This window comes from Trematomus bernacchii, unplaced genomic scaffold (genome assembly GCF_902827165.1).
Source record: "Trematomus bernacchii unplaced genomic scaffold, fTreBer1.1, whole genome shotgun sequence".
Taxonomy (NCBI): domain Eukaryota; kingdom Metazoa; phylum Chordata; class Actinopteri; order Perciformes; family Nototheniidae; genus Trematomus; species Trematomus bernacchii.
Window position 1 is genome coordinate 18685869 of NW_022987720.1, and position 18833 is coordinate 18704701.

Sequence of the window (18833 nt, forward strand, 5' to 3'; positions counted from 1 at the left end):
GCAAGGTACAACAATTTGAAAGATATGTATTTTAAAAATGCCTATGTTTATATTTTTTTAATCAGTTGATACAAATTCTCCAAATAGAAAAAATCCAGAGAGTGCAGTAGGTCATGATATTAGCACCAACATTTACTAAATCTAATTGAACGTACGGATGATTTAATTGGTGATTGTTATGAATGAAAAAGAAATCAAATCATGAAATATTAATCACATAGGCTACAAAGACTGGAAACAGGAAAGAGGTACGCTGACTCTAAAGTTCACCTATCAAATACATTGTTGTATAGTTTGTTTGATCATTCAACGTAAAATAAACAATTTAATAATTTGGGGAGTTATGGGGCAGATATATATATGTTTTGGTTGGGAACAGTTGCCATTTGAGACTCCAGGAAACTTCTGGTCTCAAATTTGTCATCATTGGTAAAAGCCAGGTGAGATTTTCCCCCCTGTTTTCCATATATCTGCTAAGGTAGGTAATTGGCTGCTGATTTTATTTAACATTTATATTAAAATGTGTCATTTATTGTGTCTCACATCTGGATAAACTCCTCCTGTTAGGATTTATATTTTCCCTTGCTTTTGTGAAAAACAAAGTGCAGACACACCCAAATTATATAGAGATCACTTTATTTATTTGCCATTTAAAAAAATAATCAGGAAAGGATACTTGAAATAAAGCACAGCCAAGTGTATATAATCAACAGAGAGTAATTAGGGAAAAATCACACAGAGTATTCGTTGCTTCATTATTCTATATTGAAGAAAAAGATGACAAATTGCCTTGGATCAGACATACCCTGGTCTCACTACAAAGTGGTAGGAGAACTGGTCATCAGGACAGGGAAAGGTGAGACCCTGGGTCTCATTCACACTGATGTAAGCCAGGTTGTCCTTGAAGTCCTGAATCTGACAGATGTACTTGCCTTGGCACATCAGCAGCAGCCGGTTACGAAACAGGATGTGTTGGTTCTGGGGGCGTTCTTGGGGATACAGACTTGCCACAGGGAATGAGCTGCACCTCAAGCCTTTGTTTGAACAATCTTGTTGGTTTCTCAAGATATTAACCCCCCACCTGATCCGGTTGTTCTTGAAGATCAGGCTGTTGTGGATAGGTACGTCAAGCTGGGTTTGGATTTGACCGTAGTGATTGTAATTCCTAGTCATCATTGCAGCAGTTATTATAGTGCTCCAGGGCTTAGCGGTGTAGATCCTTGTCTGGTAATGATCATTTTCTGTGCTGAACTTTGGGTTGGACTTGAGATTGCTGAAGAGCAGCGTATTAAACTGGTAGGCTTCCAAGAGGTTTTCCTGATACAAATTCTTATGAGAACTGTAGAGAGAAGAGTTGAACTCCAGGTCATACAGTGCTTCAGCGGGGATCATAGGGAAACGAATGCGACTCAACAGGTCATGCTGGGTGTCCAAAGGGGTCGAGTTGCCCTTCTCTTTGATCCAGCTCTCCACAGTTTGAAGTAGAACGTATTCATCTGGCACCACCAAGTCTGAGCGGAGCAGAAGGGATCCAAAGAGCTGAATGGAGATGTGGGTCCAAGCAGGGGACATGGTCAGATTTTGGTAGTTCCAGGCCAGATACTGAAGACAGTTCTCCTCCAGGACAAAGTCCCCAGTCTCCACTGCATATTCGTAAAGGGACACCTGGGTTTGGAACGAGGCATCCTCTGGTAGGATTTTAGAGAACAGCCGACCTGTGTCCTCCATCAGCTCCTCTACCCCAAACGTGTAAGCTAACCAGTGGAGGCACTGCACTGAGGAGAAGGCAATATCCGCCTTGCGGGTGTAAATGTACCTATAGAGATTGTAGAAGACAAGATGTATTCCGTTCATTGTGCTTTTTGTTACATGCTGACAAAACAAATTAGTGATATCAATATGAGTTTTGTATCTTGAATAAATACAAGCCATAGTAATTTCAGCATACCTGATGAAGGTGGTGACATGAGGTTGGCAAGACTGGCTGACGTTCACCGTGATGTTATTGATCCCCTCCGAAGCATTGAAGAGCGGGAATTGTGAAAGTATATGTTTGTGTGCACATATCGGTGTCTCAACCACCTCCTGGGTCCCGTCGTCCTGCACGTTTTCAGAAGCACTCTGGACTAAGATCAGGAAGTCACAGCCGTTACTGCCGTTAAAGATTTGGCCGCGCTCATCAGAGAGACTGATGCTGTGGTCCAGCGAGTGAAGAGAATCACTTTTCGTCAGGTTTGAGTCTGGAACCACAAATAACTGGAATTAATATTTAATAAAGTAACACTTGAGAAACTTTGATCAAGTTTGCAGACTATACTTTTCCTGTCTCTTACATATTATTTTGTCCAGCACCTGGTTTTTATCTGAATATCTGTGTTTGGAAAAAAGGTTGCTACATATACTTGATCTAGTCACTCAACCTATACTCTATAGATAATCTGTTAAACAAAGCAATGCAGAATTGTTGAATCTCAACTAATAACGCTGCTACATTTAAAAAATACTCTATTAACTATTTTCAAGTGGACTATCCAAAAACATTTTACTGCATGCACATTTGATAGAGTTTAGATACATACTGCTTGTTTCACAAACAACTCCAACGTCCTCTTTGTGGGAGCAGTCAGTTGCTCCCCAGCTTGTGAAAGCACATTTTGACAGATAGCTCTCTGTGCCTTTACATGACAAGTCATCAAGCCAAATAGGTCCAGACACTATGAAGTAAAATGAAAGGAAATACATTGTTAATTGGTCTAGCAGTAACACATTATACAGCTCTGAAAAAAATTAAGAGACCACGACAAATTGTTCTCAAATCTCAATCTCTACATGCATGGCAGCCATTCCATTCCAGTGTCTTTTGAATTCCAACACAGAGAAATGTTGTCAGTCGTTTATAGAATAAAAAACAACATTTTACTCAAACACATACCTATAAATAGTAAAACCAGATAAACTGATAATGCTGCAGTGGTTTCTTCATTTTTTCCAGAGCTGTAAGTGACATTTTCTGAATGTGTGGTGGTATCACATCTCCCCACTCATTACAATCACTTCACCGCCCTCTGGTGGCGGATAACAGGAAGTAGAGGTCACCTTTTCCATAGTTCTTCCCAAAGACAACAGCGTTAGCTCCGGGGAAGTGGAGCTGACGACACACCACCTGGGCCTCAGCCATGTCCCAGCCGTCGTCACACACCGTTCCCCATTTCCCATCATGGTAGATTTCCACACGGCCCTCCGAGACACCGCCTCCAAACAGCCTCACACCACCCTCCCGTAGCGCGGGGTTTCTCCTGCTTTCTGTAGAATATTAACAGAGGCAGAGAGGCTATACAAACATTTGGATGACCTACACAGTCTGTGTTGAGGGTGAAGGGCACCGAATATATTTCTAATGATGTTAAACAGTTTACAGTTCTGCATTTAAAACTAATAAAGTATGTTTCCAGGCAAAAGTAAAAGCATTTAAATAGTTTTTACACAAACGAGCTATAAGCTAAGTTCATATAGGCTACTCACCGTCACCGAACATGCTCAATCTCAATGCACTTCCAGAGACATAGAGAAGCATCAGAAGCCACAGACTGAAAACGTTTCGATGTGCGAGCATTTTCAAACCGCCAGTGTGGGACTCTGACATAGAGGATGACAGTCAAATAAATATGCTCTACTGTACTTCACAATTTAAGATTTTAACTTAATAACCCTTAACCCAAAGCTCCAAGAGTGAAACTGTAGTGTCGTTTTTTGTGCATATATATCAATCTATTTACTGTTCAAAGAGTGAAAATAGCACCTGTACCCCGCCCCCACTTTTAACTTACTACTATAAAATGTGTGCATCACAAATGAAAAGGTCCAACTTTACTAGAAAAAATTGCTAACTGTTTTAATTAAGTTGTCTTTGGCTCTTTGCTGTAACTATTGTACATTTCACCTCTGTGGGAGGAATAAAGGTATTCTGATTCTGAATATAATAAGACTTATTTACCTTTTGTCCCTCGTTATGTGATGTTGTCCCAAAATGTGCTTCTCTCGTCTGGCGTCTGTTACACCAATTTCACTTCTTTTTAAGTCCTGCCAAAAACAGGGTTCACTTCTCCTTTCCCGCTGTTTTCCCAAAGTTTCATTTCACATTAAAGCAGACAGTCTGGGCTGTTGCATTGCATAACAGTTTTTGGACCAGTTGCAACTTGTTTGAGAACAATGTCTAACTTCTTGTGGGACTTATTTGTTTAAACAAGCCCACGTGTAACTAAAACAAGACTCAGAAATTAAGAATCAAGGTTTTTACTCAAGTCATCCCAACACAAACATTACATAATTCATTTTTTCAACAAAACGTCCTTCAAATCATGTTGAGGTTCATGAAGAATAAAAGCAGGCCTTTAGTTATTTCATTGGAAATAACATGACGGGTGTGTACACAATGATATTTAACATGGAGCAAAGGGCAAACACCGTCGACCCTTTGAGAGTGTACATTATGTGCATGGAAAATAAATCAGGGTCTAATAAATCGATATTTTGTACATTCATTATAAGAAGGCTACAGTACTGTTGAGGAACCACATTTGTCTTGTGATGATCCATCTCAAGACATGATGGCATTGTTTGTGTTGATTGGCAATTTCTCAAAACCCAAAACCATATTTTACAGTCTCAGCCCATAGTTTGTCTGTTTGTACGGAAGACGCTCCTTTAAGGTTGGAGTTGTGCCTCAACGAGGACCGGCGAGTACAGTAACGTAATAGAACAGTGCAGTGGCAGGTATCTCAGTCTATATGAACTCCACCCCCTCATATTTTACATCCCCGATCTTGGTTTCGGGTAGAAGGATGCGTCCGTCAAGCGTGAAGGCCATGATGTACGTGGCAACCTTTCCCGCGTCTTCCTCTGACTTGAGAGCGACAATGATCTGGTCGTCGGTATTCGGGACAAACTTGAAGGAGGAAAATCCATGAGTGGGGTTGAGCGGACCCACCCGACTTACAATGATGTCTTTGAAATCTGGCGAGCAGCTGAGAGCGAGGTTCGAGGCGCGGCGCTCGTCTGCCGTCTCCTCGTAGCGCTCCTTGCTGGCGCGGCGAGGGAGGAAGAACCAGCGCTGCAGGGTGTTGCTCCACGCTGCTGACTCGTGGATGAGATACCCTGCGAATAATTTAGAGATATACGGTATAGTGTCAACAAAGACAAATACATAAAGGAATAGAGAGTGAGATCTGATTGACATCCTCACCTGGAGGCTCTATCCCTGCAGCAGACTTGAGAGATTGGTACTTGGGAACCCAGTTCTCATGTTGTACGTCCCCTCTGAAGCCCACTACTTTCACCCACTCTGGGTTGTTGTTGACAAACACGCCTTCAGTGGTGGTCCACTCTTTCCCCAGACCACCGACGTACAGGTGCTTGTCCTTCACCGCCAGCCACTCCGCTTTGAACCCTTTCAGGAGAAATAAAACAAGTAGCAATTAAACACAGAAACACTTGACTAAAAACAAAAGCCCTGCATTCAAGATAATTTTTAAGGTAAAGCACAAAATAAAAATCAGTGGAATATACTTTAAGTACAAATGAAAGCTCTTATTATCCGGAAAAAGCAGCTGCTGTTAGGGTTCAGTGTTAATAATATAAATAATATACATATTGTTGGAGTAGTAAGACTGACATTGTAGCCTTTTTGCCATTGTAGCTGGTTGAGGTGGTGCTAGTAAAGTGGTATCCAAACTAGGTCTCTAGCCCCTTCAGAGGGTCAACACATAAATCTGAGGAATCGTGAGATGATTTTACTCAATTATTGCTTAAGTTTTGTGCAATAATGGATTAGTTTACCTCTTTGGGCTACAGAGAGCTGTTCAAATGAAATCCTCTGAAAATATCTGGCTATTCACGACTTGTAGACAACTACTAATGAAAGAGCCTTGACAAAATGCAGTGGGGTAAAAAGTAGCGACTTAGTCTCGCTGAAGTGGAGTTGAATTATAAAAAAGCATAAAATGTAAAATATCGTTTAACAGCATCAGAGGAGGGTAATGCTGACCTTTGGCAACGCTGCCATCGCCGTCAGGTAAGATAACCCACGGCACGATTTTGTCACCGTCAATGTGGTAGACGACCCCCGTCCTGTCGTCGACGCTGTAGAGCTTCCCGTTGAACACCACCAGCTCGGACAGCTCCATACCCCGCCCTTTCTCCGACAGGTGGCTCTCCAGCACCACCTTGTCCATATCCCACTCAACTGCTACCTTGTCGCCACTTTGGGACACCAACAGATGTCCCCGCCGCATGTAGCTGAACCAAGTCAGCTTCTTGTCACTACGAGAGCTTGTGTCTAGGTCGGCAATGACCCCAATGCGGTAGCGAGTGCCCTGCGGCGTGTGCTCAGGCAGACTGAGAGGGTAGGTGTCATTGTAACCGACATTGGACTGCTGCGTGTCACTGTGACCATTCTTCCAACTGTGGGAGTCGTAGGACCGGGATCTCAAGCCTGCGCTAAGGTGCATGAAGAGCAGCAGGAGCAGGCCCAGGGAGAGCGCCACCACCACGATGGGCCGCCACTTAAGGCGGAAACGAGGGTCAGTGGTGTTGGCCATGGACGCCAACATAGGGAGGCCTCCGACAGAGATACGCAGCGGGTTCATAGGCTCATTCTGCTCCAGTCGTGTGAAGCCTGGGGGAGCAGGCATGGGGGACGGAGGCCTGGATCGACCTGAAGGAAAATACAGAGAGAATGTAAGTCCACTTGTACAACACAAAGCAGGACAGCAAAAATAAAAAGACAGGGCCTCATCTGTGCTCACTTATTTATTGATTGACTGGTGGATACAGTGATGGTTTTCCGTTTTTCTACTAGTCTATAATAGCTTATATTATACTCCTACCATAGATACTTAAACAGGTAAATTTTGTTGTCCATCCATCCGAGCATACATCCATAGTCAAAATCACAGTTTTGAATATGCAAATAGAATAACTTTATCTCAAGTTCTAATGTCCATGTAAATACATTATTTAAATCTTGTTTAATGCTTTAAATGTGTAAGAAAGTCATTTTAGTATATTTTAATATCAACATCTCTCTTTTTTGTCCTCTGAAATATAACAATATTCTCCCTCTCCCTTTGTGTGTGTGTTTCTCTGTTTAAATGGTGTGCTTAAGATTTGTTTCCTTGTAATCACTGAGGAAGAATATGGTTGAACTTTCAATTCTCCTTACCTCAAAGAGAGACTCGTTACATTTTCTGAACAGAGGCCACTCATATCCCAAATAATGGAATAATGGTAAAACATAAAATAACAATAGCAACAGTGGAGAATAGTCATAAAGTCAGTAAACTTAGACATATCTATCCAACATTGGCTAACATTGTGCAACCAAAACTACTGGTCATATAGGACACTAGTAGGGCTGTGTAGGACTGGATTACATTGAGCATTGGTGTGTTTGTTGCTTATGAATTACATTTTAAATTAGCAAAGGAAGAATGTTATTTGTTCTTTGAAAATTGAATTGGTTAATATGGTTATTTATCTTCAAATATAGGTCACAATTCAGGTTACCCAGGATAATATTTTATCAGGAGCAAGTCACTTCAGCTGTATGTGTACCACTGGATATAAAGCTACACTTTGCAGTAGTCAGGAAATACTTGTTAAACCTGCCTTGCTCTTGAATGAAATACCTAAACCAAACCCAAGGGCTCAATCTAATTCAGGGGTGTCCAAACTACGGCTCGGGGGCCAAATGCGGCCCGTGAGCCATTTTGTCAGCAGATTGTAAAAGTATAATGGAATATGGCCCACAAATGAAACTTGTGCTTGTCTTGTACTTCTTAAACATATATGTAAACATATATTACTCAGTAGTATTCATGTGTTAATAAGTCCACTTTTCAAATAAATTCAGTCAATTGAAGTTTAAAAGAATTTCTAACAAATCTAAGTTGATAAGAAAAAAACCCAATAACCTATTTGTATAACAAGCTTGAAATACCCTTCATATTTCCCCTTATTATAATCTTATATTATAATTTGAGGCTTCTGTTTTAAGGAATGAGCTGCCAACAAAATAAATGAAACCCTATGGAGATCTGTGATGTAGGCGGTTTATTCTTAAAGCATATTCAAGTATTAACTTAACTTATGAGGCAATCAACCTGGAGCCCAGCCCTTCGTAGATTTTTCTGTATGTGGCCCTCGTGAAAAAGGTTTGGACACCCCTGATCTAATTGTTCCTTTACATTACATTTACATCAAATGCACCCTATAGGACTCATCATTGCAAACTGTATAGCCTAACTGGATGGTCCTCACTTAATATGCGTAGGATGCAGCATTGGTTTTTATTAATGTATAAAGCCATTTTAGGTAAGCTTCCACTGTATATATGTGCCAGATTTGTTCCAGTTTGTAACTCTTACAACCTCAGAACCAGTGCCTGGATACGGTTCCAGGTACCTGCTGTGCGGACTGAAGCTGGAAAAAGGAGTCTTTTTTTATTATGGTCCTTGGTTTTGGAATGACCTTCAATCACGCCTTAAACTAACGGCACTTGTCCCAATAGCCTCTTTTAAATTGAAGTTGTCTGAGGTCCTTACCACCAGCTGCTCTTGCAGTGTTATGTGTAACCTTGCTGCCTTCTTGGCCAGGTCAGCATTGTAAATAAGATGTTATCTCAATGCTTTTTATCTGGTTAAATAAAGGTTAAATAAAATAAAATTGTATGACTATTTTCCACAGTTGTAACAAACCATCAGTGACTAAAGAAAACATAATAATAATTGATCTGAAGACCAAAACATTTTTTTCAAACCTCACCTCTGGCTGAGCCTACAACGAGACATTTACATGATTCATCAATCTAATCTACTCACATACTTTCCATAAGAAGAATCGTTTGCTTGTTTGCCAATCAAATCCTTAGTTCCAGAGAAATCCTTCATACAGATCTATATTTTAAACTCTGGTAAGATAAATGATATATCTGGTGAGAGCTCACACAAATGAGTGTATGCCGGGTTAAACATTACACAAGAAGCAGGAAGCAGCACAGTTTATGTTAATATCAGGTGGCCACTTTGTTAACGTGGAGAATGGGAGGAGCCTCAGTGAATATAAAAGGGAAGCGGCTGTGAACAGGTAAATCAGGATTTACACAATAAGCCAGCAGATGTCACACATACCACTTTCCCAAGCACTTACAATGTTATTTACTAACCATTTTGACAAGCAATAACTTATCCAAGTAGTCTTTCAAGGAAACATCTCTAATAATGCCACAACTCTTTCTGTTTTACATCTTAGACAAGTGAAAATAAAGCATAGAGGAGAAACTAAAAAGACATGAAAGACACAAATACACATTAAGAAAATGTGATGTTTCTAGTTTGTTTTACATTACATATAATACATCTTTGAGTGGCAAAGCAAGACAAGTAGAGATGAATGATCCAGGAAGATCTAAGGGACTATTTTCATGCTGTATGTGATTAGTTGATCAATGAAGAAGAATAAATCCAAAGATAAACATCTTCAAATAATAGTAAATTGAAGTAGTGCTGCTTAGTTTTCTTTCTTTCTTTGATAAAAGTTTAAGTTGAGAAGTAGTGCTGATATTTAGGTTTGCACCTGAACGTGGATAAAATACATTTTGTGACATTACAGAGGTAGAGCAAACTGTATTTCATACACTGATATTTGCTTAAACTCCCAACAGACCAGTGTGACGTGTCTCGGGGGTCCCCCACCAGGAATAGTAAAATACAGAATGTGTGTAATTAATCCCAAACAAATTCCAGGGTCCTCTTAACTCGACCTCAGGAGCTTTGCACTCCTGTGGCCTAAACATGGCTGCGTTTCTTCGAAAGGAGCACGGGAGGTGAAAGACCCTTTCATAAGGGGCCCCCCGAGCCAAACAGCAGTCCATTATAGCAGCAACATCAGGCTTCACTCTCTGAGGCAAGAAACTATCCTATCTGAAATACTCCCAGAAATAACCTTGACTGAAACAAATGAATTAAAGGCTTACCCCTCCGTCTCCTGCTGCTTGAAAGCCGACCTTGAGTCATTAGGATTACTTCTCTCTCCTTAAAGCAGACCTCCACAATCGGTCTTGTGCTCTTTCTGATCACTGATTATTTGCAGTTCAACCATGACTAAGGATTGTTACAATGCTGGTGGACTTTAACTAGACCTGGATTATGCTCCAGTCCAAAGGGGCAAACCTTTCAGGGCGCCAACACAATTCATGAAGTTATCATTCATCATAGCCGACAAAGGGCCAGGTACCAGAGGTTAGAAAAACCTTTCTTAACAGCACAATAACTTTATCTGCAAAAAAGGTGGAAAGCTTTGACTCCTGCAGACTGAATAGAAGTTTCCTAAAAAAAAACCTGCGGTCACTACAAGAGCTTGAATGCAACATCTGTGAAGCAATAAGTACTGTGTGAGCACTGTGACTGGATTGAGGCCAGAGATCAGCCTGATAATAACAGGGTGCTGCACCACAGGGCCCTAAACTTAGTTTTAGATGTAAAATGTGTGTAACTACTCCTAGGCTTAATGGAAAATAAATAAGAAGTTTAAAAGTCAACAGAAATGTTGAATGTTGCACAGTTAAAGGAAGGACGTAATACAAAATGTGGGGTTAGGAGATGTGACAAAATACATAACATGACACATTAGAAATTAATCAACTCAGAGATGTTGCCAAACAGTTTGTTCTGAGGAAGCCGTCCATTTAATAATGAATAGATCAATATTTATTTAACTGGATAAACCAGAAGAACCTGGTGACTTCATCAGCAGTGACAGTGCAAACACCTAAGGATATAGTAGCAGTTGGAAGTTTGTGGGGCCATTTTGAAAATAGAGCTAGAAAGATGACTTGGTTGCTTTTCAATGATTGTGAAACTATCCCAATATTTTCAGATTATTTTGGCTACATTTATAGGATAATGAAAACAATCAGTAGTTGCAGTTATTCTTAAAATGTTTTAAAGTAAATGATTATCAAAAGGGATGCCAGTTAATCTTATTTTGATCAATTTATTGATTAATAAAATAATGTTTCAGCTCTATTTAAGTATACATTTTTGAACATGTCTGAGCTTATCAAAGTTGTTCTCATAGTAATTTTGCACAATAGCATGACATAATGTAAAACACAGAAGAGCTGTCACAGTATGCACAAGTACTGTCCCAATACATACATAATCAATTGTAAAACAGGTGGTTCCTTGATGTAAACATGTGAGTCTCTCTGCTTTGTGCCGCCCAAAAGGATGACATCTGGGGAGGTGGGCTTCAAAGGGAACAGATCAAGGACACAGAGAGAATATGTGAGGCCCATAAAAGTTCCCTTATTGCTGTAGGGCAGATTCCCAATCCTCTGGATGTCAAGGTGCCCCCAAACAGATGTGCATTAGGGTAAAAAGTTGATTTTATGTTGCATTTATACATCCAGAAGCATCTGAATAATAAAGGTAACCACAATAGTCGTATTTAAGTATTTCTTATTTGGTTTTGAGACACCAGGGACTAGAGTCCCTTGGTGGCCCTGGGACCCTGCTATCAGCATGCCTTTACTTCACAAACCACTAAAGTGCAGTGCAAAGTAGTCTAAATAACAGATCAACAGTTTGTTAGTAGAGTTATGTTGTTAAGGGATGCAGCAGGTTGTCTCCCTCCTCTCCCTCACACAGCAACTTCTTATCTCTGTGTGTGTGTGTGTGTGTGTGTGTGTGTGTGTGTGTGTGTGTGTGTGTGTGTGTGTGTTTGTTTGTTTGCTATCAGCTCATGACCCTGTCCTGCCAGCAGCGCAGAGGTTAACACGGATGCCATCACAAATGGCTGCGTTCAGAGAGCCATTTGAACCCCCCCTCCCCTCATGTCTTCTACTCACCGCGGGTGTTAGATGTTCAGCTCGCAGTCCACCGGTGGTTGAAGCTCAGTTGTCATTATTCTAAGTCTTTTTTCCTCGGCTGCCTTTTCCTCCGTGTCCCGTTTATCCGACAGCCGTTCATTACTTCCTGTATGCACTGATGACGACGACAGCGTGCACTGCATGCGCGCGGTGGGTGGAAGAGGGTTTGTCAAGCGGTGACTTCACGTGCTGTTGGAAATTTGAAAACCACGCGTCGTCAACTTAATCCTTTGAAAAGAAAATATGTGCAAATGGACATACTACACAGAGGTGGGAGAAGTACTCAGATCTTGTACTTGAGTGAAATTAGACGTACCAGAGTGTAGGAGTACTCCGTTTAAAGTAAAAGTCCTGCATTCAAAATGTTACTCAAGTAAAAGTAGAAAAGTATGAGCATCAAAATATACTTAAAGTACCAAAAGTAAAAGCACTCATTATGCAGATTGGTCCAATTCACAATAATATATAATCTTTGTTTTGATTATTATTGATGCATTAAAGTGTTATCAAAGCTGGTAGTTTTAATTACTTTGTATACTGCAGGGTAGATTGTGAATTTATTCCAGGTGTAACTAAAGTCTTATTAAAGTGTTGATTATTTCACATAATGTATGCAAATCTGTAAAGTAACTAAAGGTATATTAAATAAATGTAGTGGACTACACAATTTACAGTGTGTAAATTGTACAAAGTACATAACATTCAAATACTCAAGTAAAGTACAAGTATCTCAAAATTGTACTTAAGTATGCTACAGTACTTGAATAAATGTACGTAGTTACTTCCCACCTCTGATACTACAGCTGTATGGATTTGACTGAGACAGTTTCAATTATCAAATTGTTCCATCACTAACCGAGTTATGCCGGAAAAACATGTGAACTATCTGGTTTCCACAATACATAAAAAATAACTTAGAACCCAATCGTTAAACAAAGGTTTGACAATATTTGGTGTTATAAGAAACATTGATTCAGGTTATTCACATATACTCTCAGTACAGTGTCTTGGCTTAAATTTATTTTCTTTATTTCCAATCACTGATCTTCCTATGAATCTTTTTGAAGTCCCGCCTTACACTTTGAAAACCATATGGTTATATATAATGTGAGAATACACCTTTTTTGTTTTTAATTTTCTTTTGAAACACATAATACCTTTTACTCTTTACATTGTTAGGCACTGCACACTGTCCACAGTTCCTCCACATTCTCTAACACTATCACTATTCAAATATTTGCCCAAGGAGCACAGCCCTACACAGAATCCGGGTCTTTCTCAAGAAGAGGACATCAATTATGAGCTGACGCAGAGGTTCAAAGCAAAAACTTTTTTTATTCTGCGTGTGATACAGAATTCTGTATAAAGGCACTTTAACAGGGAAGTATTGTAAAGCCGTGAGCACAACAGTGAAACTGCAACACATGCAAAGGCACAACTGCAGTTTAGAAAAAGCAAGAGGAAAAGTGATTAAAAAAAAGAATGGTCTGATTGTCATGTTCTCTGATTGAAAAGATTAAATTAGATAATAAATATATCAAATAAGCAAAACATCACTGAATTCCTGAAACCACATTTTGGCTAAACATTTGTGAAAGGGTTTTCTTTTAAACTGTAAGTGAACTCAAGAAAGGCACATTAAACTTCTACAGAGATAGCTGATGCAATTCAATGTATTGGCAACCTTCATATATAAACAAAACAACCTTATACTAATACTAAATAGTAATTGTGGCATAATTAACATTAAAATGAACAATCTAAGATCAAAATGAGCCAACTGCCTAACAGAAGTGATTTTCAGTGCATAAAAGCCATTTTACAGTGGTTGATTTTTAAGAAAGGAAAAAAACATGACTACACTAGTTACAGAGTTTTCATTGCACCCATTGATTTAGCAACATGGGCTTGTTTTGAGGTCAAAGATCAATATGTACAAAACTGTTACACTAATCTACTGTTGTTGAACTTGTGTATATGAAGAAAATATATGTTCTAATCAGTAACATATTCATTCAACTAAAAACGATATTGTCCATCTCAAAAATGCAAAGCCAATTTCCTGGCAACAGAGTAAGGCCCCGCTCACACGGGACCGTTTGCGTTTATGCACAGTATGCGTATTCAAAAAAGTCTTCCGTTCACATGCATTTGTTTCATTTAACGTGTCTGTTTAAACGAGGCCGCTGGAAACGCTGTAGTACATATGCTGGGACTGTAAGTGGCGCTGTAACTTCCGCCAAAATACACCAAAAGCCGCGAAGAAGAGCAGCCTGGAGCAGCCCCGCAGCAATGTTGCCATGGCTACCCTTCTGTTTAAGCCCTGAAACTGAAAGAAACTGAAAGAAATCGAATCTGTTGTTGCTGATGGTTGTGGTAGAGGAGCTGTATATTTTTGCACTAATATCTGTAGCATGGTCAGTAGCAGTAGCACTAGCAGTAGCTACTGACAGGAGGAAGTCAGTGTGTGTGGCGATTGCTGGTATTCAGCGGGATATAGTCATTTCCTCAGCATATGGATAAATGCAACGGGGAAGTTAACTGAAAGAAACCAAGAAGCACGTCTCTGTGGATATTGCATCGAGAGGACGGCTCAGAAAGAGAGATATTCTCTACAAACACCGGGTGAGATGCACCTTTGTCAATATAATGGATCAATGCATGAAATCTGACTCTGTTTATTTTGTTTAAGGAGTATATTGGGCGTTAACAATTCTGGTTTGCCTTTTATAATATTATTTCATTCAAGAACCCCTTGTGCGTTTAATTAACACAGCTATTTTTGATAGTTGCTACAGCAGTGAGCAGGAGAGGTGCTATTTTTTTTCAGGAAATATTCGTATAGAGGTGATTACACGGACTCGGTTGACCCCCCAGAGCGTTTCGTTTGCAAATCTATCCACCTTGGGACCCGTTATCGTTTGTGGGGTCAGTTTCTATCGGCCTCGTGTAAATAATAGGGCTATACGCACGCGAAACTATGCAGATACAAGCAGTTTTCTCCTCGTGTAAACGGCGCCTAAATCCTAACCTGTTGGCTAATTATTGCTTTGACACTTTGCACTCATAAGCTAAACAAAAGGGGGCACTGTCAAAACTGTGGTTGGTTTGGTACGAAGACAACAACCGCACTATCACTCTCTCTTGCCAAAACATTCTCCTATCAAAAAAAAGTACTATAATTCCACCTGCTCTGTGTAGCACAAACCCCACCACACATGTTACAACAATGAGATTAACTAAAAAAACACTTCAGTGCACCCAAAAATGTGCAAACAAGTTCTGCAGGAAGTAAGTGGGAGTGCAGAGAACAGTCTGAGTTGTAAATGAAACCGGTGGCACACATGTTTATTTAAAAAGCAAACTCTCCTGTTCTGATTCATGCGTTTGAATCTCAGTCCTTCAGTAGGCTGGAGGTTGGTACTCCCCCGGCTGCTCCTGGTTGTTGGAGAAAGGCGACTGCTGGTAGCCCGTGGGGCCGCTGCTGGCGTACGGAGACGGCGGGTATGGAGTACTCTGGTCATTGGCTGGGTCTCTGTACTCCTGCTCAAACTCATTGACGCCTTGGCGATACCTTTCAAGCGCAAAGAAGCACAAGAGACCCTGTTGGGAGAAGTCAAGAGTTAGTAAAGGGAGCTTTTACACTACTCTCTGGCACATTTTCCTCCAGCTGAGTGGTGTGTTATTATAGGATTTTGTCAGTCAAAAGCGGGTCACACTCGGAGGGGATGAAAGGCTCACCCAGGTGATGATGGAGAAGAAGGAGAAGGCCACGATGGCCCGGGCGGCATCCCCAGCAACAGCCTCAGTGGAGTCGGGGGTTTTAGACCACTGGTTGGCCAGGACACAGAAGCAGATGAACCATAGGAACGCCCAAATCCCTGTAAAAAGGATGAAAATGATTTTTCGCCACCTGAACAGTTTCTTCCCATCCGCTACCGGCCTCATAAACAAGGCCCGGCCCCCCCCACTGACACTTTACCTCAGCCACAATGCAGACTTTCTATTACTGCCGATTTTTATTCCAATGTAAATACTGTCATATTTTACTATATTTTTTATATTTTTCTAGTTCTCTACCTGTGTTTTTAATTCTTGTTTTACTTTTATGTATGCACCACGACACCAAGTCAAATTCCTCGTACGTGTAAACCTAACTGGTAATAAACCTGTTTCTATTCTAATCAGTCAGGATTAGGAGGAAATATGAAACTGAATTAACCTCAATTAGGCTGCACTTCCTGTTTTTAGGCATGGTTCCTGTATTATGTGCAAGCAGAGAGAAACATGACTCTCACCTGAGAAGACCAGATCTCCTAAAACAATGACTTTTCTCTCTTTGGCGTTGCTTATTTGTGGGAAGTAGGCGTCCACTATGAGGAAGACAACACAAGCCATGAAGGCCAGGACTCCGATGCCCACGCCGTAGCTGCAGGCGCCGTCGTTCGCATTGAATATGCATTTGGCATCTTGCTCCTTTGTTTGGTTGATGTAGCCTTCTGCTGTGATGGTTGCAAAGACCACGATGGAGAATAACTGCAAAGAAGAGACACAAAGGGTTAAAGCTAGGAGCCGGGGGGGGTGTGAAATATGCACGTTCAAGTGAAGCAGCTGCAGCAGCCGTGTGACTCTCATCACATGATGCCCATTACAAGAAATAATTCACCATAAAAAGTTATAATATAACATCTGTTAAGCCAGTTCAGATAAGGAAGTGTATTCTATTTTAAACATTAAACATGGCATAAGAAAATGTAACATATCTTTTGAGAGTGATCCTTGTTCAGCAACCATTTAGGTGAATAAGTAATAGTTAAACAAATTAGACAATCGCTGTTTCAAGATTCTCATGCTTTTTCTATGTTTAATAATTGTTGAGATCAAATATAATCGGACTATTTGTCAGACAAAACAAGAGATTTGAAAAAGTCAACAGTACTGATCATACATTGTACCAGTTTTTCAACTAATTAAAAAAATCTTACTGATGATATTTATGACCTTGTTTGCCCTGTACTACCCCTCTGAGAGATCTTTAACTGATTTTCTTCTGTCTTTTGCACTAATCTAGAGTCAACACAAGGGTGACAATGCCTTTGCTGTTAGGGAAAATTGAATTTGCCTATTTACTCAAAAAGATAAGGGCAGCAAACTCTGCATCTTCTATAAAAACCTCTATAAAGTGTATTTTTAGTAATGCATTTAAATTGTTGTGACTTGTTGTCTGTTGCCTGTTGTCTTGTTGTAAAGCACAAGTGTAGTAAAGAGTGTGATGTTAATAAAAAGTATTATTATTACAACATGGCTAAGATTTTAATCGACCTATGAAGTTTTACGGATATAAAAACTACTCTGCAGGGCAACAGATGACGCTGTAAAAGTTTAAATCCATGATCTGACACTGAACAACACGCCCGAAAAAAAGGAGCCACATCCTCTGTGGGTTTAATCTCAACCATTTCCACTTTTCAGAGCAGAATAAGCAACACAAATGCACACAAATCGTCCATCATCACGTGGAAAACACACAGTTATTGTGGTGACACAGCACTGGACATGCTAGCTAACATTAGCTTATGTCAACAAGTGGTGCAGAAAATCATCAATTGTGTTACTTTCTCTAACTATTATTTATGATTTAAGCAAAAAGCCCACTTCATATCCACTGTTAGCAGCTTGTAAGGCTAACACGAAGCATTTTGTTTTGATTGTGTCGACCCTGGCAGCCCACATCTGATGTGACAGCTGGCTAACTTTGATGCTAACTTTTCCGTGGAGTCACTCACCCAGCTCAGGCATCGCAATATGGTTTGAGGCTGTTTTACAAAATGTACTGCATCAAAAGCACCGCCAGCCAACGACGCCCCGTAAGCGCTGCTCTGCATTTTTTTTTTCCAACAAAAAGTATCCTTCAAGCGATACAAAAAGACGAGCTGGAAGGTGTTCCTGTCAAAGTTAGGGAAGTTTCGTTTTGTGAGAACAGCTTCCTGAAAACTTTTCAAACACCGCCCCTGCTCTGATGTGTTCAGGTGCTCCTCGTAAACAGCAGCTTCAGAGTGGAGTTCAAATTACGGTCTTGATTTTCGTGGTGTTTTAACTTGAATTATTAGGTGAAAAATAACCTTAAAAGTGTCTATGTAACTCGAGGGGGAATTCGTTTATAATATACAAATGGGACGATGCATGAGGGTACTCGAGATAAAACATGCCGAGTAGGTTGCAGAGCCTCTTATTTTACAGGGCGCAAAGTTGATAGTAAACATCACTGGAATGGCCCCAAAATGCAACAGCAAAGGCAGATAGGCTTACTATGAAAATGAGTGCTATGTTAATAGTATTCATACTCACTCACTGCATATGAATACATAATAATATAATCTAAATATAAATAAGTGCTAATTCACTGCAATGTATTTTCATTAAAGCAGGTGTGGGTGCATTCTCCTACTATGATGACAGACATAATTACATCATAAAGTTGCCGGGCTCTCAGAATACAAAAAGTAATTGATTTTGAAAAGTACTGGAAGTTTATTCCAATACTTTGGAGTGTTTGACCAATGTAATGTAGCGTTGCAGTTTCTCAGTGTATCCATTGGATGGCAGTGTACACCCATGATTCCAACACACTCAGGTCAAATATCAACCCCACAATACCAATCCAAATTGTTCCAATTATAATTGGATAAATAGGGAAGTTTTAATAAGCGTTTTTAATATCTGCTCAATTATGTCTTTTATATTTCGTTTTCTCAGGGTTTCTTCAATATCTATTGTTTAAATTGTTATTTACTTTGTGACTTGTGTTTCGAAAAGGCACTTAAAAAAAAAGAAGTAATTATTTACTCTTTTTGTATGTACTACATTTCCCTATGAACCCTGTACATGGCGTGTCAGAGACGCTTGA

The 18833-nt window shown here is 40.1% G+C and overlaps 3 protein-coding genes across 6 annotated transcripts; all 3 read right to left on the minus strand.

Moving 5' to 3' along the window:
- Positions 1-619: 619 nt before the first annotated feature.
- Positions 620-4148, minus strand: LOC117493528 (galectin-3-binding protein A-like). Its single transcript, XM_034144141.1, has 6 exons — positions 3995-4148; positions 3523-3636; positions 3097-3303; positions 2580-2714; positions 1949-2240; positions 620-1816 (listed from the first exon to the last, which is right to left on the minus strand). The coding sequence occupies exons 2-6, from the start codon at positions 3611-3613 to the stop codon at positions 796-798; spliced, it is 1746 nt and encodes a 581-aa protein (XP_034000032.1). The 5' UTR covers positions 3614-3636; positions 3995-4148; the 3' UTR covers positions 620-795.
- Positions 4149-4277: 129 nt separating this feature from the next.
- cant1a (calcium activated nucleotidase 1a) lies at positions 4278-12114 on the minus strand. 4 transcript variants are annotated; one of them, XM_034144144.1, is made up of 4 exons: positions 11906-12114; positions 6044-6712; positions 5243-5446; positions 4278-5154 (listed from the first exon to the last, which is right to left on the minus strand). In XM_034144144.1, exons 2-4 carry the CDS (start codon positions 6687-6689, stop codon positions 4784-4786), a joined length of 1221 nt encoding a protein of 406 aa, XP_034000035.1. In that variant the 5' UTR covers positions 6690-6712; positions 11906-12114; the 3' UTR covers positions 4278-4783. The 4 variants fall into 4 exon arrangements, with proteins under 4 accessions (XP_034000035.1, XP_034000033.1, XP_034000034.1 ...); XM_034144142.1 differs by lacking the exon at positions 11906-12114 and adding an exon at positions 10031-10141; XM_034144143.1 differs by lacking the exon at positions 11906-12114 and adding an exon at positions 8881-9040.
- Positions 12115-14742: 2628 nt separating this feature from the next.
- On the minus strand, positions 14743-17919 carry syngr2a (synaptogyrin 2a). Its single transcript, XM_034144146.1, has 4 exons — positions 17713-17919; positions 16225-16462; positions 15668-15807; positions 14743-15529 (listed from the first exon to the last, which is right to left on the minus strand). The coding sequence occupies exons 1-4, from the start codon at positions 17809-17811 to the stop codon at positions 15329-15331; spliced, it is 678 nt and encodes a 225-aa protein (XP_034000037.1). The 5' UTR covers positions 17812-17919; the 3' UTR covers positions 14743-15328.
- Between the last annotated feature and the right edge of the window lie 914 nt (positions 17920-18833).

What these genes read in the sequence shown, in the direction of transcription:
- LOC117493528 (XM_034144141.1), bottom strand. Translation starts at nt 3,613, where the DNA reads ATGCTCGCACATCGAAACGTTTTCAGTCTGTGGCTTCTGATGCTTCTC. An exon ending in ATTGAGCATGTTCGGTGACG is followed by an intron (nt 3,304 to 3,522) that starts GTGAGTAGCCTA and finishes AATATTCTACAG; the next exon opens with AAAGCAGGAGAAACCCCGCG. An exon ending in AGTTGTTTGTGAAACAAGCA is followed by an intron (nt 2,241 to 2,579) that starts GTATGTATCTAA and finishes TTGTGGTTCCAG; the next exon opens with ACTCAAACCTGACGAAAAGT.
- cant1a (XM_034144142.1), bottom strand. Translation starts at nt 10,070, where the DNA reads ATGACTCAAGGTCGGCTTTCAAGCAGCAGGAGACGGAGGG. An exon ending in AAGCAGCAGGAGACGGAGGG is followed by an intron (nt 6,713 to 10,030) that starts GTAAGCCTTTAA and finishes ATTTTCCTTCAG; the next exon opens with GTCGATCCAGGCCTCCGTCC. An exon ending in TGCAGGGATAGAGCCTCCAG is followed by an intron (nt 5,155 to 5,242) that starts GTGAGGATGTCA and finishes AATTATTCGCAG; the next exon opens with GGTATCTCATCCACGAGTCA.
- syngr2a (XM_034144146.1), bottom strand. Translation starts at nt 17,811, where the DNA reads ATGCAGAGCAGCGCTTACGGGGCGTCGTTGGCTGGCGGTGCTTTTGAT. An exon ending in AGGAGATCTGGTCTTCTCAG is followed by an intron (nt 15,808 to 16,224) that starts GTGAGAGTCATG and finishes TCCTTTTTACAG; the next exon opens with GGATTTGGGCGTTCCTATGG. An exon ending in TCTTCTCCATCATCACCTGG is followed by an intron (nt 15,530 to 15,667) that starts GTGAGCCTTTCA and finishes TTCTCCCAACAG; the next exon opens with GGTCTCTTGTGCTTCTTTGC.